The following is a 21,629-nucleotide window of genomic DNA, read 5'->3' as shown; positions in this document are numbered from 1 at the left end:
TTGCGATGTCAGTTTGAGGATTTGATTTATCATTTGCGAAGTCAGTTTGAGGATTTGATTTATCATTTGCGATGTCAGTTTGAGGATTTGATTCACCATTTGCGATGTCAGTTTGAGGATTTGATTCACCATTTGCGATGTCAGTTTGAGAATTTGATTTATCATTTGCGATGTCAGTTTGAGGATTTGATTCACCACTTGCGATGTCAGTTTGAGCATTTGATTCACCATTTGCGGAGTCGTTTAAGGATTTGATTCACCATTTGCAGAGTTGTTTGAGCATTTGATTCACCATTTGCGATGTCAGTTTGAGGATTTGATTTATCATTTGCGATGTCAGTTTGAGGATTTGATTTATCATTTGAGGAGTCGGTTTGAGGATTTGATTTATCATTTGCGATGTCAGTTTGAGGATTTGATTTATCATTTGAGGAGTCGGTTTGAGGATTTGATTTATCATTTGCGATGTCAGTTTGAGGATTTGATTTATCATTTGCGATGTCAGTTTGAGCATTTGATTCACCATTTGCGGAGTCGTTTAAGGATTTGATTCACCATTTGCAGAGTTGTTTGAGCATTTGATTCACCATTTGCGATGTCAGTTTGAGGATTTGATTTATCATTTGCGATGTCAGTTTGAGGATTTGATTCACCATTTGCGATGTCAGTTTGAGCATTTGATTCACCATTTGCGGAGTCGTTTAAGGATTTGATTCACCATTTGCAGGGTTGTTTGAGCATTTGATTCACCATTTGCGATGTCAGTTTGAGGATTTGATTTATCATTTGCGATGTCAGTTTGAGGATTTGATTCACCATTTGCGATGTCAGTTTGAGCATTTGATTCACCATTTGCGGAGTCGTTTAAGGATTTGATTCACCATTTGCAGAGTTGTTTGAGCATTTGATTCACCATTTGCGATGTCAGTTTGAGGATTTGATTTATCATTTGCGATGTCAGTTTGAGGATTTGATTTATCATTTGAGGAGTCGGTTTGAGGATTTGATTTATCATTTGCAATGTCGGTTTGAGCATTTGATTTATAGTTTGAGCATTTGATTTATCATTTGATCTTTTAAGCATCTGAATTTTCATTTTAATTTTGTTAGGAAAAAACTTCCATAATTTCCTCAACTGCCACGAGCTAACATGGTGCTCGTCTTTTGATGTTGATGATGGTGGACACAGAGAAAGTCATTCAGTTCTTAATCAGCAACACACATGACTCATCAATAATGAGGCCTGGAGTGAAGTGCATTTCTTTTACCAGCTAACTGCACAGAGAAAACAAACTGTTGTGTAAAACAAATGTCTTGGAAAGACCAAAAGTGACACGGGTAGCTGCAATTGTGAGATCAACAGACACTTGGTCTTGTTTTGTCAGATGAGTGTGTCACCCCTGTGGAGCTTGTTTTTGGTGAGTAAACATGCTGAATTGGCACTTGTCAGGAATAACATGCTGGAAACTGGTGATGGACCGCTTCTGTTGCCCGTCTTACAGCAAGGACTTTAATAATAATTCAAAAACAGAGAAATTTTCAATCTCATGATAAGACAACTGCAGAAATCACTACAGTTAGGCCAACTGTAATGTAGGCCATTACAGTTAAATACTGGGTTCTAAGTACGTAAAGGGGTTTTCAATCGAGTTTTTAATGTGATATATATGATGACATTGAATGTATTTGTGTTGCCCGTTTTTTTCTGTAATGTGTTTAATGTGAATGCTGATGTGGTTTTCATCAACCTGTTTTTCAACTTGTTTACAATAAAGAAAGTAAAGTAACCTTTAAAGGGTCACGAAACACCAAAACACATTTTTTGAGCTGTTTTGCTAAAAACACTATTAGGACACCTATATTTGACTAAAAAGTGTAAATTGGTTGTTTTTGCGTTATTTCAAGCAAATTCATACTTCCGGTTTGAAACGAATTTTTGTAGCTGCGTCACGGTCATGACATAATAGCGTGTATTCCAGCGTGCAGACTGGGCGTCTGTGCCAGAGTGTGTTTTCTTACGTCTTACAGTGTGTTGCATTAATGCATGAGTAAGGCTTGGTTCAAACCAATCAGCGCGCTCTATTGTGCAACTTCATTAATATTCATTACTGTCAGAGTGTAGATGGCAGAGACGCCACATTGTTTTGGCAAAACAAGCGTGAAGTGTTGCTTTTATAGTTTGCTGCAGTTAAGTTTTGTTTTCATTTTCTCTCTGTGAGAGCTCAGCTGGACTCACGCGTGGATTACAGTGTACGCGATGCGCGACAACAATAACTTACGTGTCTAAGGAGGAACATTGTTTACCTGAGAGCTGTTCTCATCTGCAAACGCTGAGATCCGGATTCGCTTGTAGTCTCCTCTAAATAAAGACGCGGCTCTAGTAGTTGCTGGTGATTGTCCTGTCTCTACAGATTTGGTAAGTGAGCGATCAGTGCTCTTTGTTTATTCAGTTCGTATTTTATTCGTATCAAACAAACTATTGCACCGAGTGTAAACAAGTTAGCACTAACAGTTACAACCAAACTATAACCTCGTGTTGGATTTTGTGACCGGACAATCTAGGAAACAATCTAGGAAACGGGCCTGGTGCATAACATCGTGCGGATAGCATAGTGTGAATTTGCCCTAAGGTAGCATTCAGAATAAACAAAACCCCCCACGAAGAAACTTGACACAGAGGAACATAAAACCCCCCTGCCAAGTAGCGTTTCGGAAGTGTTATTGCAGAGCAACACAAACAACACGCTGAAGTATAAATGCACGGCTTTGTGCAAGGCAGGCATCATGGGTCATGCTGATCACTAGACACAGAAGTATAAATCTATGGAACAAAATCAATGCCAAAAGTCTTGAATTAAAAAGCTTGTTGAATATCACAAACTGAAAAAAATAATACACCGTATTAACAAGTTCTTGCATTTTAATGACTTGAATTCCAGGGTTTGTATTTTTAGGTCCTGAAATTTAACAAATCTGTTTATTTAAGCTTTGAATATTTCAACGAAAAATATTTCAAACACGTTTTCATACTTAAAAATTCAATAATTCATATTCAATTTTCAGATTTCACTTACAAAATATTCAATACCCTTTAAAAATACGATGTATAATATTCAAAAGGTCATTTTCAGTTCATTTTATTTCAGTTCAAATATTCGCTTCCATAAATTCAGTGGATCAAATTCGACTGTTAAAATTCAACATTACATCCGGGAACTGCAGGAAAAGCAATAGATTGCAGATTGAAGATCGCCAGCTGCTCTAGCTTTCACCAGCAGGTGGAGATGGAATAATGTAAGATTTTTAACCCAGTAAACAGGCGAGAAAAAGGCTATTAAAGGCACAATAGTAGCATTTAATATTAATATCAATGCTTTGGACATTATAAATGATAAAAAGTATGAGTAAAATGAGTAAATGAGGTTTTAGTCATCTATATTTGCCCTTATGTAACAGAAGCCAGCTGGTGATCGCGTAAATCTCAGTTCTCGGATCCAGCGACAGACGTTGTTCTGCAATCTTAACGGAGCTTGTCTCCCATGCCGGCTCGCTCCCTGCTCGGACTGGTGCAGTTACTTGCACATAAACCGTCTTTTGATGAATATGATGTTACACATTGTCTATCTTTATTGACTCTTTCTTCCATAGACGCGAAGTATTATATTGACAGCTAAAGAATATAAACGTAAGAGAAACAGGAGAGGAAATATTATAATAATACAAAATAGATAAACATTGACAGGGCTAAGAACAATTACGAACAAAGATATTCAAAAGCAGAGAGATTTTATGAGGATGTCACACAAAACAGTTTACTTGGAAATGTTAAACAGAGAGTTCAGGTATGATTTAAGGTTGGTTATGGATGGGGCGTGTAATTTAAAATAATTTAACATAACGTGCGAATGCATTAAAGGGGCGTCTTCAGTTATTTAAACGCAGCTATGTCAGGATTGGGATAGGTGCTATAAATAAATGCTACTATTGTGCCTTTAATAGCCTTTTTCTCGCCTGTTTACTGGGTTAAAAATCTTACATTATTCCATCTCCACCTGCTGGTGAAAGCTAGAGCAGCTGGCGATCTTCAATCTGCAATCTATTGCTTTTCCTGCAGTTCCCGGATGTAATGTTGAATTTTAACAGTCGAATTTGATCCACTGAATTTATGGAAGCGAATATTTGAACTGAAATAAAATGAACTGAAAATGACCTTTTGAATATTATACATCGTATTTTTAAAGGGTATTGAATATTTTGTAAGTGAAATCTGAAAATTAAATATGAATTATTGAATTTTTAAGTATGAAAACGTGTTTGAAATATTTTTCGTTGAAATATTCAAAGCTTAAATAAACAGATTTGTTAAATTTCAGGACCTAAAAATACAAACCCTGGAATTCAAGTCATTAAAATGCAAGAACTTGTTAATACGGTGTATTATTTTTTTCAGTTTGTGATATTCAACAAGCTTTTTAATTCAAGACTTTAGGCATTGATTTTGTTCCATATAAATCAACCTTTAAAGGATTTAGAGCCACACTTTGCAGTCACATCCGATCCATACCTGTCAACCCACCCGTTTTTGCCAGGATTCTCCTGTTTTTGCCATTCTATCCCACTGTCATCCCGTTTAAGTATTTTCCCTTATTTTTCCTTTTCAAATTATCCTTTCGCATGACTTTGGCTTGAAAGCACGTAGGAATTAACATTAAAACAGCCGCATTCACTTCCTTTCCATTAAACCTGTGCTTCGACCATCACCCTTCCTATGCAAACGCTGACGGACTCGCTCTGTATAAAGACATGGTTCTCAGATCAGCTTCTGCACACGCGATTTGAAAAAAGAGTGAAAGTGGACACTTTGGGATTTGGGTGTAAACAGACAAATACACTTAATGAAATGTACAAATTTCCATCCTGCGTCTTTTATTTTAAACACAAATAATTGAGCACAAACAAAAAGTACAAAAGTACAAATTACGATTACAAAAGTAACTTATTTTTTCATAATAGATCTGTGCATTCTTGAAGTGCCAGCTCTGTTAGCAAACAATACAGTGTTTTAAAACAAGAGATTCACTTCTCTTTACTAAATAACTCAAGTAACTTATCAATATTTAAATACAGTGAATAGAAACTGAACAAGATTTCATGACTTGATTCAATTTCTGTAAGTGTCACGGTCGGGTAAGGGGAGAAGGAGCGAGGACTCAATTGCAACAAATAAGGGTTTTATTAATTATAAAGTACAAATAAAACAAAAAGGCAAAACAAACTACCCAGAGGGAGGAAAAACATAACTATAAGACAAACAGACAAACTTGGCTGGGCTGGCAAGACACGACTGGAACAGGAACACAGAGGGAGTATCAACGACAAACTGGCACAGAACAGAAGACACGAGGAGATTATAAGCAGTAGAAAATTAACACACAAACAGGTGAACACAATTAACTAATAATGGGTTAACAAGGAGGGTGGGACTAGACAATAGACGGGAGAGCGCATGACAGAGACAAGACATGTGCTCACATGAAACAGGACAAGAACATGCAGCCAATGAGAGAACTCATTAACCGCATTCTCATGACAACACAAGCACAACACTGAAGCACACGACAAAAGCACGTGACCACAATGTAAACACAGAGACACGTGCTTTGACAACAGACGCAAGACACGAGCACACGATGAATGAAAACACTCACCGTGCGCTCACACACGCAGCGTGCATGCTTCATCCCAGCGCTGACCAAAACCGAAACCAACTAGACTGAGACGCTGGGAATGAAACACCACGCTGCTGACAGACGAAAACACAAACAAGAGTACAAGAGCGCACTAGGGTTGTAACAATATACCGGTAATACCGCGATTTGAACGTGCACGATTATCATACCATGAACAATTGCATATCAACGGTTTTAACCCTTAAAGACCGAGACAGCCGCCCGCGGCTAAAAATAAGTATTGCTCTTAAATGTTTAATAACTTTTGATCCGCTGATCCGACTCATACAATTCAAAGATTGGCATAAAGAAGAGAATCTCAGCTTTCCAGTGCTGTATCACATAACATTCGCGGACTTTCAGAGGCTCCGGAATCAGTGCGGTTACGTCATCAAAATTTGACAACGCTGATTTGACAAAGAAACGCTCGTCACTGTGTCTCCGGACAAACCAGACATGATACATTGATGCATTATCCCTCCTCCATGCCCAGATTGGTTCAAACTCGCTATATCACAACCAATAAGCATAGGTTTCGCTTTTGTTTGTGGACCAACAATGAGCTTTTTGAACAACACGGAATGAGAGATAGGCATACATTTATGTGCGGCTAAATAAAACGCAAAAAAAAAAAAAGTTTTGCATGAAATAATTTTCATACTAAGTACTTTTGCATGCACAGCAGCACAGAAACATGACAAAACAGTGACACAGCAAAGACGAACTGCTGCTCTTGCTGTTTTCAAAAGACGCAAATGAAGGTGCAGCTGTTTGTCTGCATTGCAGAAAACCATATCCAAATCCATATCCACAGACAACCATATCCATGCTGGCACATACAACCTAAGGATGTTCCATATTGAATCTAGTTTCGTTATGTAACTATTTATAGTATAGTAAATATTTATATCTATTTTTTTACTGAGGATTTGCACCATATTTATTTGGACTTTATTTGGACTTTGACACATTATTTATTTCTTATTTTTTTATTTGTTCATTGTAAGTGGTGTTGTTTATAGTAACTGAAAATATATTATTTGGAAAAAGTCAAATTTGCTTCACTGTTCTATTATTTTGTAACATTTGTAACATACCGTATACCGCGAAACCCTCAAACCGTGGTATTGTTTTAGAGGATTATCATACCGTAAAAAATTCATACCGTTACAACCCTAGAGCGCACGCGTCTGAGCGACGCAGAGCGCGGGCGCGGCCGCATCTAGCAGGAGCGCGCACACTCTGTGTACACCCACGATGGCGCGCGCGCACATAGAGACAGAAACAAGTGCTCAACCCAAGAAAACTCGAGCCGAGCACAACAGGACTAGACATGACTAGTGTCCGGATTCTGCCACCAAAACAAGAATTTACAAGACCAGAGTGGCAGAACCCTGACAATAAATATTTCAATATTTTGTAATGTTTGTGTTCTATCATTTGAAGCTATTTTCCTAAACATATTTGAAATGTTTCCAACATTTACATTATACATTACATTTTATTTTTACATTACATTATATACAATTAAGGAGTTTGGGGTCATTTGGTTTAGTTACATATCCTGTATTTTTACATCCCAAAGTTGACAGGTAAGATCTGATCTCTGGTCAAGTAGGATGATGGACCCATTCCTGAGCCTTACTTTGCACTACATTGACGATGACTGGAAGCTGCGCCAGAGATGCCTTGAGATGAGATGTTGTCCATTACATTAAAATTATTATTTACGTTTAAATATTTGTTAACGAAATGCAAGAAATGCACTTATTTACAGGATATACAAGAGTTATTTAATTTAGAAGAGATACTGCTTATTTTCTACTTTTAATATGAAAATTATTAATAAAAGTGACATTAAAATAATTTATTTTGTTTCCAAAAGTGAAAGATTTTTTCACTTTTTCGTGAGAAAACAATGACTGTTTGTTTTAGACAATGTGTGTTTTAATTTTAGTTGTTCGCGTTGATGTTCAATAAATGATCATAGATAGTTTATAGTGTGTGTTTCCTTCGATTATTTTAAAATGACGCAATGCACCCTTCATTTAAAAATCTCTCACTTGTAATATGAGCGCATATATTTATATATATATATATATATATATATATATATATATATATATATATATATATATATATATATATATATATATATATATATATATATATTTATTTATTATTATTTTTTTTTAATTTATTTATTTTTTGAACAATGTGATTATTGTTTTTGATTATGCAAGATGGGTAACAGAAAAACACAATTCCATTTCGTCGCAACTATTTCCCACCCCAACAAAAGAACATCCCTTTTTTCTCCCCTATACAAATACAAAGAATTCTCTTACAAGAGACAATTTAAATGCAGAACAACTATTGTTAGGTACCCAAAAACCAAGTATACATAACTGTACTTTACACATAAAAGTTACATTATCCAACAAAACAAAACGAAACACACAAACAAAAAAATTAAAATAAAACACTACACTTTACCAAATTGATCTCTAACCACATCAAAAAGAAATAATTATTTCTTAGTCACACATTTTAAATGTGTCAAAACAAGCAAATATATAGGCCTAGCTGTATACATTCACTTTTTATTCAACAAAACTTTTCTATTTTTAAAAAAAACTACACTTAAAAAGATCTATTGTCATCTATCTAAAATATGTACAGTAATCTGTCCTGGCAGTTACTACACATAAATGGGGAGTTAATCTCATATTAAAGCAATATTATTGTAAAATATGATAATTAAACTATATTAACAAAATAACTTTAAGCAAAAGAAAGCAGGTTAAAACATACAGTAATAATGAAAGAATGATCACGTGCCTGAGAATAATTAAAATGAAATGACAAAATATTATATATTTTATGACAAACGACCAATATTATTGTTGTTAATGTAGTAATTAAATGGCTTCCATATTTCTTTATATTCATCCATTTTGTTTCTAATAAAATATGTTACTTTTTCCATGGCCATACACTGTGCCATGGCATTAATCTAAGTTCCAATAGATGGTGGATCAGGTCTTTTACAGCTAAGAGCTATCATTCTTTTAGCTTGTAATATAGCATAATCTATGAATTTGTTTTGCTGAAGATTTAGTTTAAGGTTCTTTGGGTATAAATGTAACAAAATCATTTTTGCATCTAGTGGAATATTCAAGGGTACAATCATCTTTGTAATAATAATCACTTCCACCCAAAAGTCTCTAATAACGTTGCATTCCCAAACACAATGCACAAATGAACCCTGAGCCTCTCTGCATTTAAAGCATGTCTCAGGAATATATATATATATATATATATATATATATATATATATATATATATATATATATATATATATATATATATTTTTTTTTTTTTTTTTTTAATTTGTAGTAGCAATAAACACAGTACAATGATTCCACTTATAAGAGTACATTTACCACTGCTAAACATTTTTTACAAACTCTAAAGTAACAATAATAATAAAAAATAAATAAATAAAAGTTTCATCAAATACAATATATGAAAATAACAATAAAATGCTAACATAAAAATATCAATACTAAATATACATAGGTCAGAGAGGGTCAAATTTTATTTATTCAATCAACTTTAGGTTATTATCAACTGTGAATTCCTAATTTAAAGAGAGGATTAAGAGGGGGAGTGCAGTGGGTCGTAAATTGAAAAATGTTTGTTATGTGGATGGGAATTGGGTAGTAATATTTGTATATTTCTATGAAGATTGGATGGAGCAATCTAACGTAATCAGTCCACTTGGACCAGATGTTTCTAAATGCGTTAATTTGGAGTCGAAGGGAGAATGTAATTTTTTCACATAATCACATAAATATTATATACTATCTCTAGCCATTCTTGGGTTGTTGGGGATTCAGGAAGTAACCAGTGTCTTGTAATTGCTTTTTTTTGCCTGCGATTATTATAATATCAAGTAAGTTTTTATCAGATTTACATATTTGGATATCAGAGCTTCCAAAATAAATAACTATGAATTGAAAGGGTAGTGTGATATTAAGTATGTTTTCTATTACTTTATGTACTTCTACCCAAAATTGTTTTATTACTGGACATTCCCAAAAAATATGCCAGTGATTAGGCTCCTGAGACCCACATAGTCTCCAGCACTTGGTGTCCTTTCCTGTGGTGTATCAGGAATATTTTTATTAAACCTATTTAGTTTGACAGGAATTATGTAAGTCTGCATCAACCAGTTATATTGAAGTAGTTTTAAGTTAACGCTCCCTAACTGTTTCTGAGAATTTTTACAGACTTGTCTCCATTCATCCGATATATCCTCATTCAATCCCATCTTCCATAATTCAAGTTTCGGTGTTGATGATTCAGTAAATATGAGCATATTTACTGTACAAAACCTGTCAGTGAATTATGAGGGCAAAATAAATAAATAAAATAAATAATTGTAATCGAGTTAAAATGTTCAATTAATCGAAATTTTGATTAAAGGTTTAACGAGGCTGTGAACACTTTCTAACAGTTGAAATCTCATAAGATTGCAACTTCAGCACGGAATGAATGCACATAAACTAAGTTAATGAGATTGCTTTTATTTGAAATTAAATATAAAGCAAGGTTTACAGTGCTTTAAATTAAATAAGAGCAAAAAAATTAATAAAACTTCTTGACAAAAACAAACTTCCGAGCGGTACTCTAACAAACCCCATAATGGCATTGAACAAATGTTTGTAATTAAGGTTTATTTACTACAAGCAATAAATGAAAAAGTTGCAGAACATGCAACATTTAGACAACAAATTATCCCTAAAAACAGCCTTTGGTGGACTATAACTGATATATAGGCCACAAGGCACTGTTTATTTGACGTATATACTCCAAAAGTCGTAAACAAGTAATACCTGTGAATGTTTTTGATAACAAAAGCAACTGCTGTAAGAAAATTATAACAATGCTATTACAGCCAAACTATTTATTTACATGAACGTGAACATTCACATCTCAATAAATATAGAAACTGAACAAAAAGGTGTGTGCCTCAATCACAGACCTCTTCTGATTTCTTCTCTCAGCGATTATGTCACAAATCTCCCACCGCTACGCTGTGGTTCTGGATATATGGTGCGGAAAGTGAGGTTTATTCGTGGCCCACGGTCATGGTACTCCTTTGCCACCTGGTGCTGTCAAAAAAGCATATAATTAAACATCAATATTGTCAACAACAACAAAAAGTCCATAATTTCAATTGTAAAAATGCCACAATAAAAATCCATAGCATATTTAATAGTAAGCTTTCTTTCTTTATATATATATATATATATATATATATATATATATATATATATATATATATATATATATATATATATATATATATATATATATATATATATGTATGGTAAATAACCATAAATCCCAAAATTCCCTGCATCACGCTTCAATTTTTATGCATTTTTCTTAACATTACTGTGGTTCTTTATAGTGTTACTTTCATTAGAGTTTTATGTTACATCTAATGTTAGTAAAAAGTGTTAATGACGTAACTTTAAGTTTATGTATGTTACTATGATGGTGTTTAGTGGTTGTATGAACGACACTCAGCACCTTCTATAAATTATTATGTTTTTCTGCTTGTGAAAAAGGTTGTTTGTGAGTTGTGCAGTTCATCATATGACTTTCTCATCCACACATACTTGTGGTTGTGTTTTTAATCTGTATTATAGGCTGTAAAAAATAACAAAAGTTAAGTAGTGTACGGTGCTCAGCATAATTGAGTACACCCCATTATTAAAATAAATATTTGTATCCATTTGTCAGTGAATGTATTTTGGTGTATTTCAACAAAACAGATGTAATTAACAGATACATTTATTAAAATAACATTTGTCACCAAACATATTTAGAAATCGAAAGACAATACAATTAAATTCAAGTTAAATATTGCTAAATAAATTACAACCTACAAAATTTCTACAACATTTTTCCATTGTTTTGCTTCTCTTGACTTTGCCTCTTTTTTTACATTTGTATTTAATATTTTTCTATGACCTATAAATTTAGGTGTACTAGTTTTTGAAGAATTATTAAAGATCAACTGTTTTACCCCTTTTACAAGATGTAAGATAAGCCTTTGGTGTCTCAAGAATTTGTCTGTAAAGTTTCAGCTCATTGTAGCTGTTTTTGTAGCCTGTGGCTTTAAATGAAAATGAGCTCGGTCTCCCCGCCCACCGTTCCTCCTCATCATGTTACATCAGATAAACAGCAGTCAGTGACAGACACAGACGAAGCTGAAATACAGCTAATTAGTAGAAAATACTAAGTTTATTTAACATATTTGGGGTGTAGTTTATTCAAGCCATTCTGAAATGATGAGTCTACCACAAATGCTGTTTGCAATACGTACACATGCACGCACACGCACGCACACACATGGCGCCATGGTGATTATATTAACTAAGAATTACGTAGCGATTTTACTGTCTTCGTTACAAACATACTCTGTTTTTAAACTTATAAAATCACAGAGGTAGAAAATATTTTAATCCCAGTTAATTTGCAAAAAAAAATGTTCAGCGGATGTGTGTATACATGTTGTTATAGAAACGTGGCGTCTGTCAATCAATTGGTGGGAAGGGAAAACCGCACACGTTGCAGTGGGCCTCAAAATCACTGGAATTTTTGTCCCAGTCAGGAAATATTTAAAAAGAGACTTATTGTGTTTCTATCATTTCAATATGACAGTGTACACACTGTACCTACACACAGTTCTGTCTGAACAGCTTACAAAAGTAGATTTTCATCATAGGTGCCCTTTAAAAGTAAAATGTATCACAGTTTCCACAAAACTTTGAAGCAGGGGAGAATTGTTTTTTTTAACATCGATAATTATGAGAAAATATAATTATTGATGATTGTGTACCAATAATAACTGATCACAATAGAGCAGCTAATCAGCAAATAAGAATGATTTCTGAAGGATCATTATCTGACACTGACGACAGAGAGTAATTATGCTGAAAATTCAGCTTTGAATCACAGAAATTTATATAATCTGAAATTTATATAATCTGAGAGATTATTCAATAATGCAATAATAATTCTATTGTTTTAAATTCTAATGTTATTTAACAATTGTATACTGTATTATTGACCAATCTAATGCAGCTTCGGTCAGCAGAATAAATTATCTTCTTTTAAAAAAGTTAAAAAATCCTACTTAATCCCAAACTTTTGACGGCCAGTGTGCGCTTTGCAAGATGCATGAATTGTATTAAATAATTTAAACATACAAATACGCATTGTCATGTTTGTTTGGATCCGAGGATGATGAAGAATTTAGCTTGACTGAGCAAAAGCAGTGTGTTTACGTTGCCACTACTATGTTGAATTGGTGTCCGGTTATATTTTGATCCAGAAAACGATTATGTAACAGCTTTCAAAGCCTTTAAATATTTAAAGGCTACTGCAAACATCCATACATGTGGGTTTAGTTTAGTTTTAGCTTTATTTTGACAGGTCAATGTGAGTTACGGAAACCTAATAAGATCGACTGAAAGCTTTTTGGCACAATCCGCGAGTGACCTTTTTTAAACAGTTTGCAGATGTCACCATAAAATGTTCTTGACCTTTCTTCCTCCTTTGTGCCTCACCAAAGGTCTGCGGTTCGTCTTTTAGTCGGAATCCAAAAACAACTCATAAACAGGACAAAAATAACTTCTAGCTTGTTTTTTAAGACATTATAATGCATAATAACAAAGATATGTATTTTCAAAATCAACTCATCTATGATTTACTGATTTTTGACCAGTGCTAGTTTTTTTATTTTATTTTATTTGACAAAAAAAGTTATTTACTCATCTTGATTTGATGATTGACTTCTTGTAAAGCTCAAAGGAAATTCTACAAAAAACATCTTAAAAGAAATGACAACAAATATTAAATAAAATTTGAAAATATGAAATTCTTGACAAATAAAAAAACAAAAATGCAAAACCATCTGTTTAAACAAAACTACAAGTGCAACTGCTTTTAATGTAATCATGATTATTGAAGTTTTTTTATGGAATTATTTGATGATACTAAAATAACACACAAAAATCCCAAAACTGTACAGTAAAATTACAAAATAATAAGCAAAAATAAATAAACGGTTACATGGAACTATGAAAATTCATAGAATAACCCAATAAGACACATTATTATCTATAAAATTACAAAAAAACAAGCTATAACAGTTAAAAAATACTACAACCTGTAAAATTCCAGTTAAGAAATTGCACAATAGCTTGTTTAAACAAAACTAAATGTACAAAAATGTTAAATGTAATCATTAATGAAATTATTGTTAAGGTAATACAAAACTTTAGTTTTCATGATATAAAAAATGCCAAGTAAAGTAAATAAACAAGCAAATTAAACTACAAATGTTCATTTTTTTAATGAATAACAGATATTATTTTCAATTAAATTATAAAACTGTTATTAAAACATTTTTTTTTTTTACATTTGTATGGTGTGCAAAGTGTTTCTTGGAAACACTGTCTGCTTCTCTATGCTGTGAAGAAACAAGTTCACGTTCCCCCTTCACACTATTACACATACGTAGAAAACAGCGTTTGTACTCTCAAAGGCAGTGTGACTGTTCCTGATCATCCTAACCATGTGTGACCCCTTTTCCAAAAAGTGCTGTTGCCAAAACAAAGGAACAGTCTCTACTCAACCCTCTGATCCGATATGAATTTCATCCTTTCTTCACAGTCTGTCTTTTCATCAGGATGCATAACACTGTTATTAACTGCTCTTATTAGACTAAACAAGAGTTCCTGCCAGTTCTTACAGTCCCATTAAACTGTGAAGGTACATTCAGTCACAGATCTTGTGAATTAGTTCAAATGATTTCCAGAATGATTTGATTTACTGATCAAGACAGTGGCATCTTCAAAAAATATAAAAACAATATTTAATGTGTTGCATATTTAATATTCTTTCTAATTATTAACATCTACACAAAAAAAATATCCGTAAGTTAACAGTTTTCCGTATTTTGTGATTCATGTTTTTATTTTTTTGTGACTTTATGAACATTTTTAATAGTTTGAAGTGATATATTGTCTGGGTTGGTGTTGTATTTTAAGCTGCAAAAACCTAGCACTAAACTGCAGTGCATTTTCTGTTTACAGACTTGTTTATTTATATATTAGTTTTTATACATTATATTATTTCAAAGTACTAGAACAGTCAATAAATGTAATTTTGTTAAACTGTAGAGTTGATTTTTTAACATCAAAAGTCGACAGAGCAGAGATCAAGGTCTTATTATAAAATTTATAACCATAAGTAGACAGAACACAAAATATGGAAACTGTTATTTACCATATTTTTTAAAGTGTAACCTGATGAAACGGCAAAATTGTTAAAAAATAAAGACATTTTAAAAGGTTTATATGCTTTTCTGTTTTTGAGTTTCCTAAAGCAATGCTGTTTTTTGTGAGAGAATCTATACATTTTCTTGCAGTGTTTGCATTCTCTCACAAAATTTCTACATGACTGTATTGTTTTACTAAATATTTGCCTTCCCCTCAAAAAGGTTGCTTTTTTGCTAAATATTTACATTCTCCTCAGAAACTTCACATTCTTTTGCTAAATATTAGCAATGGCTTCAAAATGTTTTGTTCTTTAAAAAAAAATAAAAAATCTCTCATAAATGAAACTCTGCATTCTTTTCAAAATATTTGCTGCAAATATTTCCCTCAGAAAAGCTGAATTCTTTTGCTAAATATTTGTATTCCCTGGTATTTCCTCAGAAATACTGCATTCTTTTGTTAAATATTTGCGTTCTTCACAGAAACTTTAAACTCTTCTGCAAAATATTTGCGTTTCCCTTAATTTTTTTTTCTAAATTCCCCTCATAAACAAGCATTTCCCTCATAAAGCATTCCCCTCATAAACAAAACTATGCAGTTTTTTGAAAAATATTTGTTTCATTTAGAAACTTCACATTCTTTTGCTAAATATTTGCGTTTTCCTAAAAAAATTTTTGTGCTAAATATTTGCATTCTCCTCAGAAACTTTGCACTCTTTTGCTAAATATTTGCGCTCACCTAAAACCATAAATGTTGTATTTATTTGCTAATTATTTTATTTTCCCTCAAAAACAGTAGTTTTTTTTTTTTGCTAAATATTTGCGTTTCCGGGTGAAGCAGTGGCGCAGTAGGTAGTGCTGTCGCCTCACAGCAAGTCCACAGTCCAAAGACATGCGGTACAGGTGAATGGGGTAGGCTAAATCGTCCGTAGTGTATGAGTGTGTGTGTGAATGTGTGTGTGTTAATGTTTCCCAGAGACGGGTTGCGGCTGGAAGGGCATCTGCTGCGTAAAAACTTGCTGGATAAGTTGGAGGTTCATTCCGCTGTGGCAACCCCGGATTAATAAAGGAACTAAGCCAACAAAAAAATGAAATGAAATGAATTTGCGTTTCCCTTAGAAACTTTGCACTCTTTTTCCCAAATATTTGTGCTCCGCTCAGAAACCCTCTCGTTCTCCAACTCAGACAATTAAGGTTGCTGTTTGTTTAAACTACTTATATAAAATAAGCTGAAACAATACAATAATTTAGTTTTTTTATAACAACTTAATGGTTTTATGTTCAATGTACTTACGTTTGTAATAACTAATAATTTAACTTAATTCCTTCATGTTGTCCCAACACATCGATTGAGTGGAACAAGGCATGGGACGAGAACCAGTGTCATGGTTTACAGCGGTTTGGAAAACTCAAAATTTAAAAACCGCAAAAAAATTATTTTACTGCTCTTAAGGTATATGTAAGTTTTTTTTTAAAATGTTTTTTATGTTTTGTAAAGAAATCTGTTTTTGAAACTAATGGCGACAGCAGAAGTCAATTATTTGTTTGAATTATCAAACCTGACATGTTTACGGTTCCAAAATATTATAAAACTACACTTTACATACCTGAAACTTGCCTACAGCACTTATTCACTTGTGCTCTTATAGTTGTGTAAATTGCTTCCTTGTCCTCATTTGTAAGTTGCTTTGGATAAAAGCGTCTGCTAAATGACTAAATGTAAATGTAAAAGCTTCCTAAAATAAAATATTTTAAGTTCAATGAGGAAAAAATGCTGTTTCTTACCCAGATATTTAAAAAAAAAACTACTTTACATTAGTAATCACAATACCATGATACAGTAAATGAAACTGGGATATTTTTATCCAAGGTTATCATACCGTCAGGAACTTATAACGGCCCATGCCTGTAAGTGAAACCCAGCAATCATTACAGTAAAGTAAATGTTTGTGTTTTCCCATCTGCATTTTTTTTTCACAAATTATTTGCATTGCTCTAGGAAACTCTGCACTCTCACTAAATCTTTGGGTTCCTGTTACGACTGAAGTTTAATTATTTGTTTATTATTGCGGATTGTACTCTTTTTCTTTTGTCCCGCCTTCTTGCTGTTTTTCTGTTGTCTTATAGGCTCCCAAGCCGGAGTGATTCCCTGCTCTGATTGGCTGCTGGTCTTCGAGGCCTGTATATAAGGGAGCTTCCGGCAGGGATCGGGGAGCTCATTTCTGCTGCGTTCAGTGTTTGGAGTGGAGCTCCTGGGTTTCCCTCACCCCTTCGGCCGACGATCAAACACCAACCAACTTTGTATTGATAACCATCCTATGCTTGAATATTTTTTGAGAGTTTGACTTTGTTTATGTTAGGGAGTAAGGTTAGATTCTTGTATTTTTTATTTAAATAGTAATAGGTAATTTAGTGGATTTATTTTATAGATTCTTTTGTTTGTTATTTTGGCCTGTGGTCACCCTGACGAAATGCTCATATATATATAAACCCTATTTTTCTATAATAAATATCTTCATATATACTCTCAATTGAGTGTGTGAGTTTGGTTGTCGACCGAAGGGAATCTTTTGCTTTAAGTTTTGTTTAGTTTGGGAAATCCACAACCCCAACACATTTGTTTTTCCTTCGTTTATTATGCCCTTTTTGTTTCCCCTAGACTTGGGGCGTAATAGTTCCACTCAGAAACTTTGGATTCTTTCGTGAAACTTTTTTGTGAAAAAATATTTTGGGTTTACAATGATATATTTTGGGTAATACATCTGTGAAATCCTCAAAAAAAAAATTGTGTTTTTCATGAGACACTATGCTTTCAATGAAACATTTTTGCGAAAGAATGCAAAAGCATGAACACTAAAACACTGAAAGATATTTTTACCTCCATTAGAAAATCTATTCATATCTGTACAAAATCATCATGACTGCAGATATTTCCTTCATAGCAGCCGAAAGTAAAGTACCTGCCAGTCCGCCTGCGTGCAGCCCTCCATCAGCAGTAGTGTGCCATGGGCCAGCGGGACGCGTATGCGCTCCACATAGGTGAAATCTCCTTTATCTTCCTGGAACACAAACACAGCATCTACAATAACCTTACACAAACATCCATTCTTCAAACAAGCCTGAGCAGACAAAACATTTAGCCACCTGTTGGAAACCAGGTCAAAGTATTTTTTTTTTTTTTACAAATTTTTTTTCTATTCAAACCAAAAAGGAAACACATAATGGAAACATAACCAGATGTCAAAAGCAAACACGCTCTGATTTATTTTAGTACGGGCTAAAAAAATAGGAACATTTCTAATAAAAATGATTAATATCTACATTTTAAAACTACGTATATTAAATTGTATTTTAAAATTATTGCTCGTAATAACAAGTCAGTATTTATTTTCACTGTATGGCCGAAAAATTAAAAAGGCTAATTTTGAATTTAACAACTAATTAAAAATAAACAGTGGTGGAAAGAGTAAAAATGTAGTGTGAGTAGAGTAAAAGTATCTGTTGTAAATATTACTCAGAGTATGAGTAAATAGTAGCCCTTTCAAAAGTACTAAAGAATAGTGAGTAGTGAGTATTACGCTTCTAAAAGCTGATGCGTTTACATGTATTTTGTGCATGTGTGTAAACGTAACATTCTGTAGTGCATCGAGTTATTGTCCAGCAGGCACACAACATCATAAGACATTGACATTAGGTTAGATTGACTAGCCAGCATCTAAGGACAACGTTATTTGTTCAATAACAACATCAAATGACGTTGATATTTGGTTGACTTTAGGATTGGTGTTGGAAAGTGACCAAAATCCAATGTCGAGCAAACATCCAACGTCATTTTGGCATCACATGCTGATACTTCCATGATTTTCATGGAAAACAAAATGTGACATCTCCATGACATTGGGGTACAACTTCATTCTGACATCATGTTGACATCTTGTGCCTGCTGGATGTTTAAGGCCATTTCGATCATCATACAGTAAACATCTGTCATCTTCTCATCAGTGACATGCATCTTAACAGTCTCTGGGTCAATGCATGTAAAGATTTTGGACATCTTGAACACTTTTATTGCTTGCAAACAGTTTGCTGCAACTGTAAAGCGCAAATGTTTTGAGGTAGGGTTGGGTATCGTTTGGGGTAATTTCAATACAGGTGCTAAATCGATACTTTTAAAATGGTACCGGTGCCAAAACGGTGCCTGAACCGATACTTTTTAGCCACAAAATTATTTGACAAAAAAAAATAATAATTTAATCATTATAATTAAACAATATTAATATATATTTATAACTAGTTTAAAGTAAACATTAATTCATGTATTTTATTATTTGAATCGCATTAATATATTTCTTTGGATCAGCCCTATTTTGAGGTAGTTCATTAAAAGGCGATAAACCTTCTAGGTGAGATTTGATTGGACAGGAATCACAGGACTGATTTTTATAATCCCCATAGACAAGAAAAAATAAAGTAGTGACTTTAGGTTAAAGGAAAGTGGTGGAGTAAAAGTACTGATTTCTGCACTAAAAAAGTACTCAAAGGGAAGTAAAAGCACACATTTTTAAAACTACTTACTAAATTACAATTCCTGAGAAAAACTACTCAATTACAGTAATTTGAGTGTTTGTAATTAGTTACTTTACACCACTGAAAATAAAATACTTAAATAAATACATTTTAAATGGTAGTTCATTTATGATTTTAGGCATAACTACATCAACATAGTATAGATAAGTCAGATTTTCTTAACATTACATTTAACATTGCTATTAAAATGATATATTTTTTAATACTATTAACTTTAATATCAGCCTATAACCAATATGGTACTGTAGCCATATTGCTGTGATGCATAATCTAAGGAAATCCGACAGTATCTGGATGCAGCCTTAATGATGCAAGCTGAGATTGCATCTCCCGGTGATGCAAGGCACTATGATGCACCCAGCGCAATAAGACACAGGACGTGTTTGGCACAATGTGTTGCTATTTTTCAAACCTAATTTTTCTTACTTCAAAAAATAAAGATAATTTAGTATTAACCAGTTAAACTCTGCTGTTATTTTGGGATTTCCGCCTGGATTTTGCCTACCCAAATTAAAAAGCTTCCCAAATCCACATGCAGAGGTGCAAATGCAAAAATTTGGTATCATTTTAAAGAAAACCATTTGAATTTTCATAAGACACTATTGAAAGTGTTAAAAATATCTGTATATGTTGTCTGTGTTATAATAAACACCTAAAAAAAAAAGAGGCGCTTTTTGTATTTTTCAAAAAAAAATTTTTTTCAACTCTAATTTGAAAGTGTACCTTTTAGGTTCTGTGTGGTCTAGCGTGCTGTAATTAATTTTGGTGTTTCCTGCACATGTCTGTAATCATAGGAAAAAGAACAATGTCTCTACCATAATCTATGCAAAAGTTATTGTATTCCAACTGATGAGAGGTGCTGTATAAGCCACAGGGATCGATCATTGTCTTGATATTTCACTATACTTTTGTTTGATCAAACATAATTCACTGTGTTTGCACCACGTCAGACATATGAAAGGATTACTTATGCACATCACCTCAAAAACAGAGGAGAATGGCCCTGAAGCGCACAGCATAAGGTAAGAGATGACAGCTGTCTGTGCTATCTGGGGCTGCTTAGTGATTTATAAATGTATTCATGTACCGGGTCCGCAGAGTTTAACTGGTTAAAAAATGTTTTTTTTTTTTTTTTAATAAATTGGTCTTACACTTCATATTTTCAGATTTTTTCATGCTATACCATAAACGACATATCAACCATTTAGTAGAAAATGATCTTTTCTACTAAAAGTTTCAAAGAAGTTTCATGTAAACTATGAGATGTGTTTAAAAAATGCATTGAGCGTGAACAAATGCAATAAACATTTTGTTTTTCTTGGTGGGGCAGTTAAAGAATTGAGATTGTGACTGTAAAACTATAAATTTCACTGCAAACAAAACTATTATTTAATTATAATACTATTATAAAATAGTATTATTATTATAAAACTATTATATAATAATAATAATAACTACAAATATTATTACCATTAGAAAAAGAAGAGCACTTGGACAATTATAATAGTAAAATTATTACATTTTCTAACATTTATGGCCATGTTATAGAAACATCTCACATGCTGGCCCCGGGCCAACGGGCAGTCCTTATTGTTGAGCCCTGAAATATATTTAAAAATAGAAGCAAATAGTGATTGCAAATATAGAAACTGACAAGTGTATGTATGGGTATATTACTATATACAACGTTATGTACAGCTGTTATGTGCAAATTGGCATGTAAAGTACAGTTGAAGTCAGAATTATTAGCCCCTCTGAATTATTAGACCCCTTTTTTATTTTTTTCCCATTTTTTGTTTAACGCAAAGAAGATTTTTTCATCACATTTCTGATCATAATAGTTTTATTAACTCATTTCTAATAACTGATTTATTTGATCTATAAAAAAGATATATAAAAAAAGACTATACTAAAAATATTATTTTAGCTATATATTTCACTGCAAACAAAAC

General features: G+C 33.1%; 1 protein-coding gene across 6 annotated transcripts in view; it reads right to left on the bottom strand.

Moving 5' to 3' along the window:
- alkbh3 (alkB homolog 3, alpha-ketoglutarate dependent dioxygenase) overlaps positions 1-21,629 on the bottom strand; it is a 66,236-nt gene that overhangs the window by 25,926 nt on the left and 18,681 nt on the right. For 2 of the 6 annotated variants that reach the window (XM_073942364.1, XM_005163146.5), the window contains 2 exons: positions 18,051-18,145; positions 10,306-10,909 (listed from right to left, as the gene is read on the bottom strand). In XM_073942364.1, coding sequence (XP_073798465.1) covers positions 18,080-18,145 — 66 coding nt within the window. In that variant the 3' untranslated portion in view covers positions 10,306-10,909; positions 18,051-18,079. Of the gene's footprint in view, positions 1-10,305; positions 10,910-18,050; positions 18,150-21,629 lie in introns of those variants that run through there. The other 4 variants (XR_012399997.1, XM_009298107.5, XM_005163144.6 and 1 more) reach the window with 4 other exon arrangements.

Source organism: Danio rerio, chromosome 25, assembly GCF_049306965.1.
Source record: "Danio rerio strain Tuebingen ecotype United States chromosome 25, GRCz12tu, whole genome shotgun sequence".
Classification (NCBI taxonomy): Eukaryota; Metazoa; Chordata; class Actinopteri; order Cypriniformes; family Danionidae; genus Danio; species Danio rerio.
The sequence above is the reverse complement of the archived record's forward strand: the minus strand, read 5'-3'. Positions and strand labels throughout refer to the sequence as shown.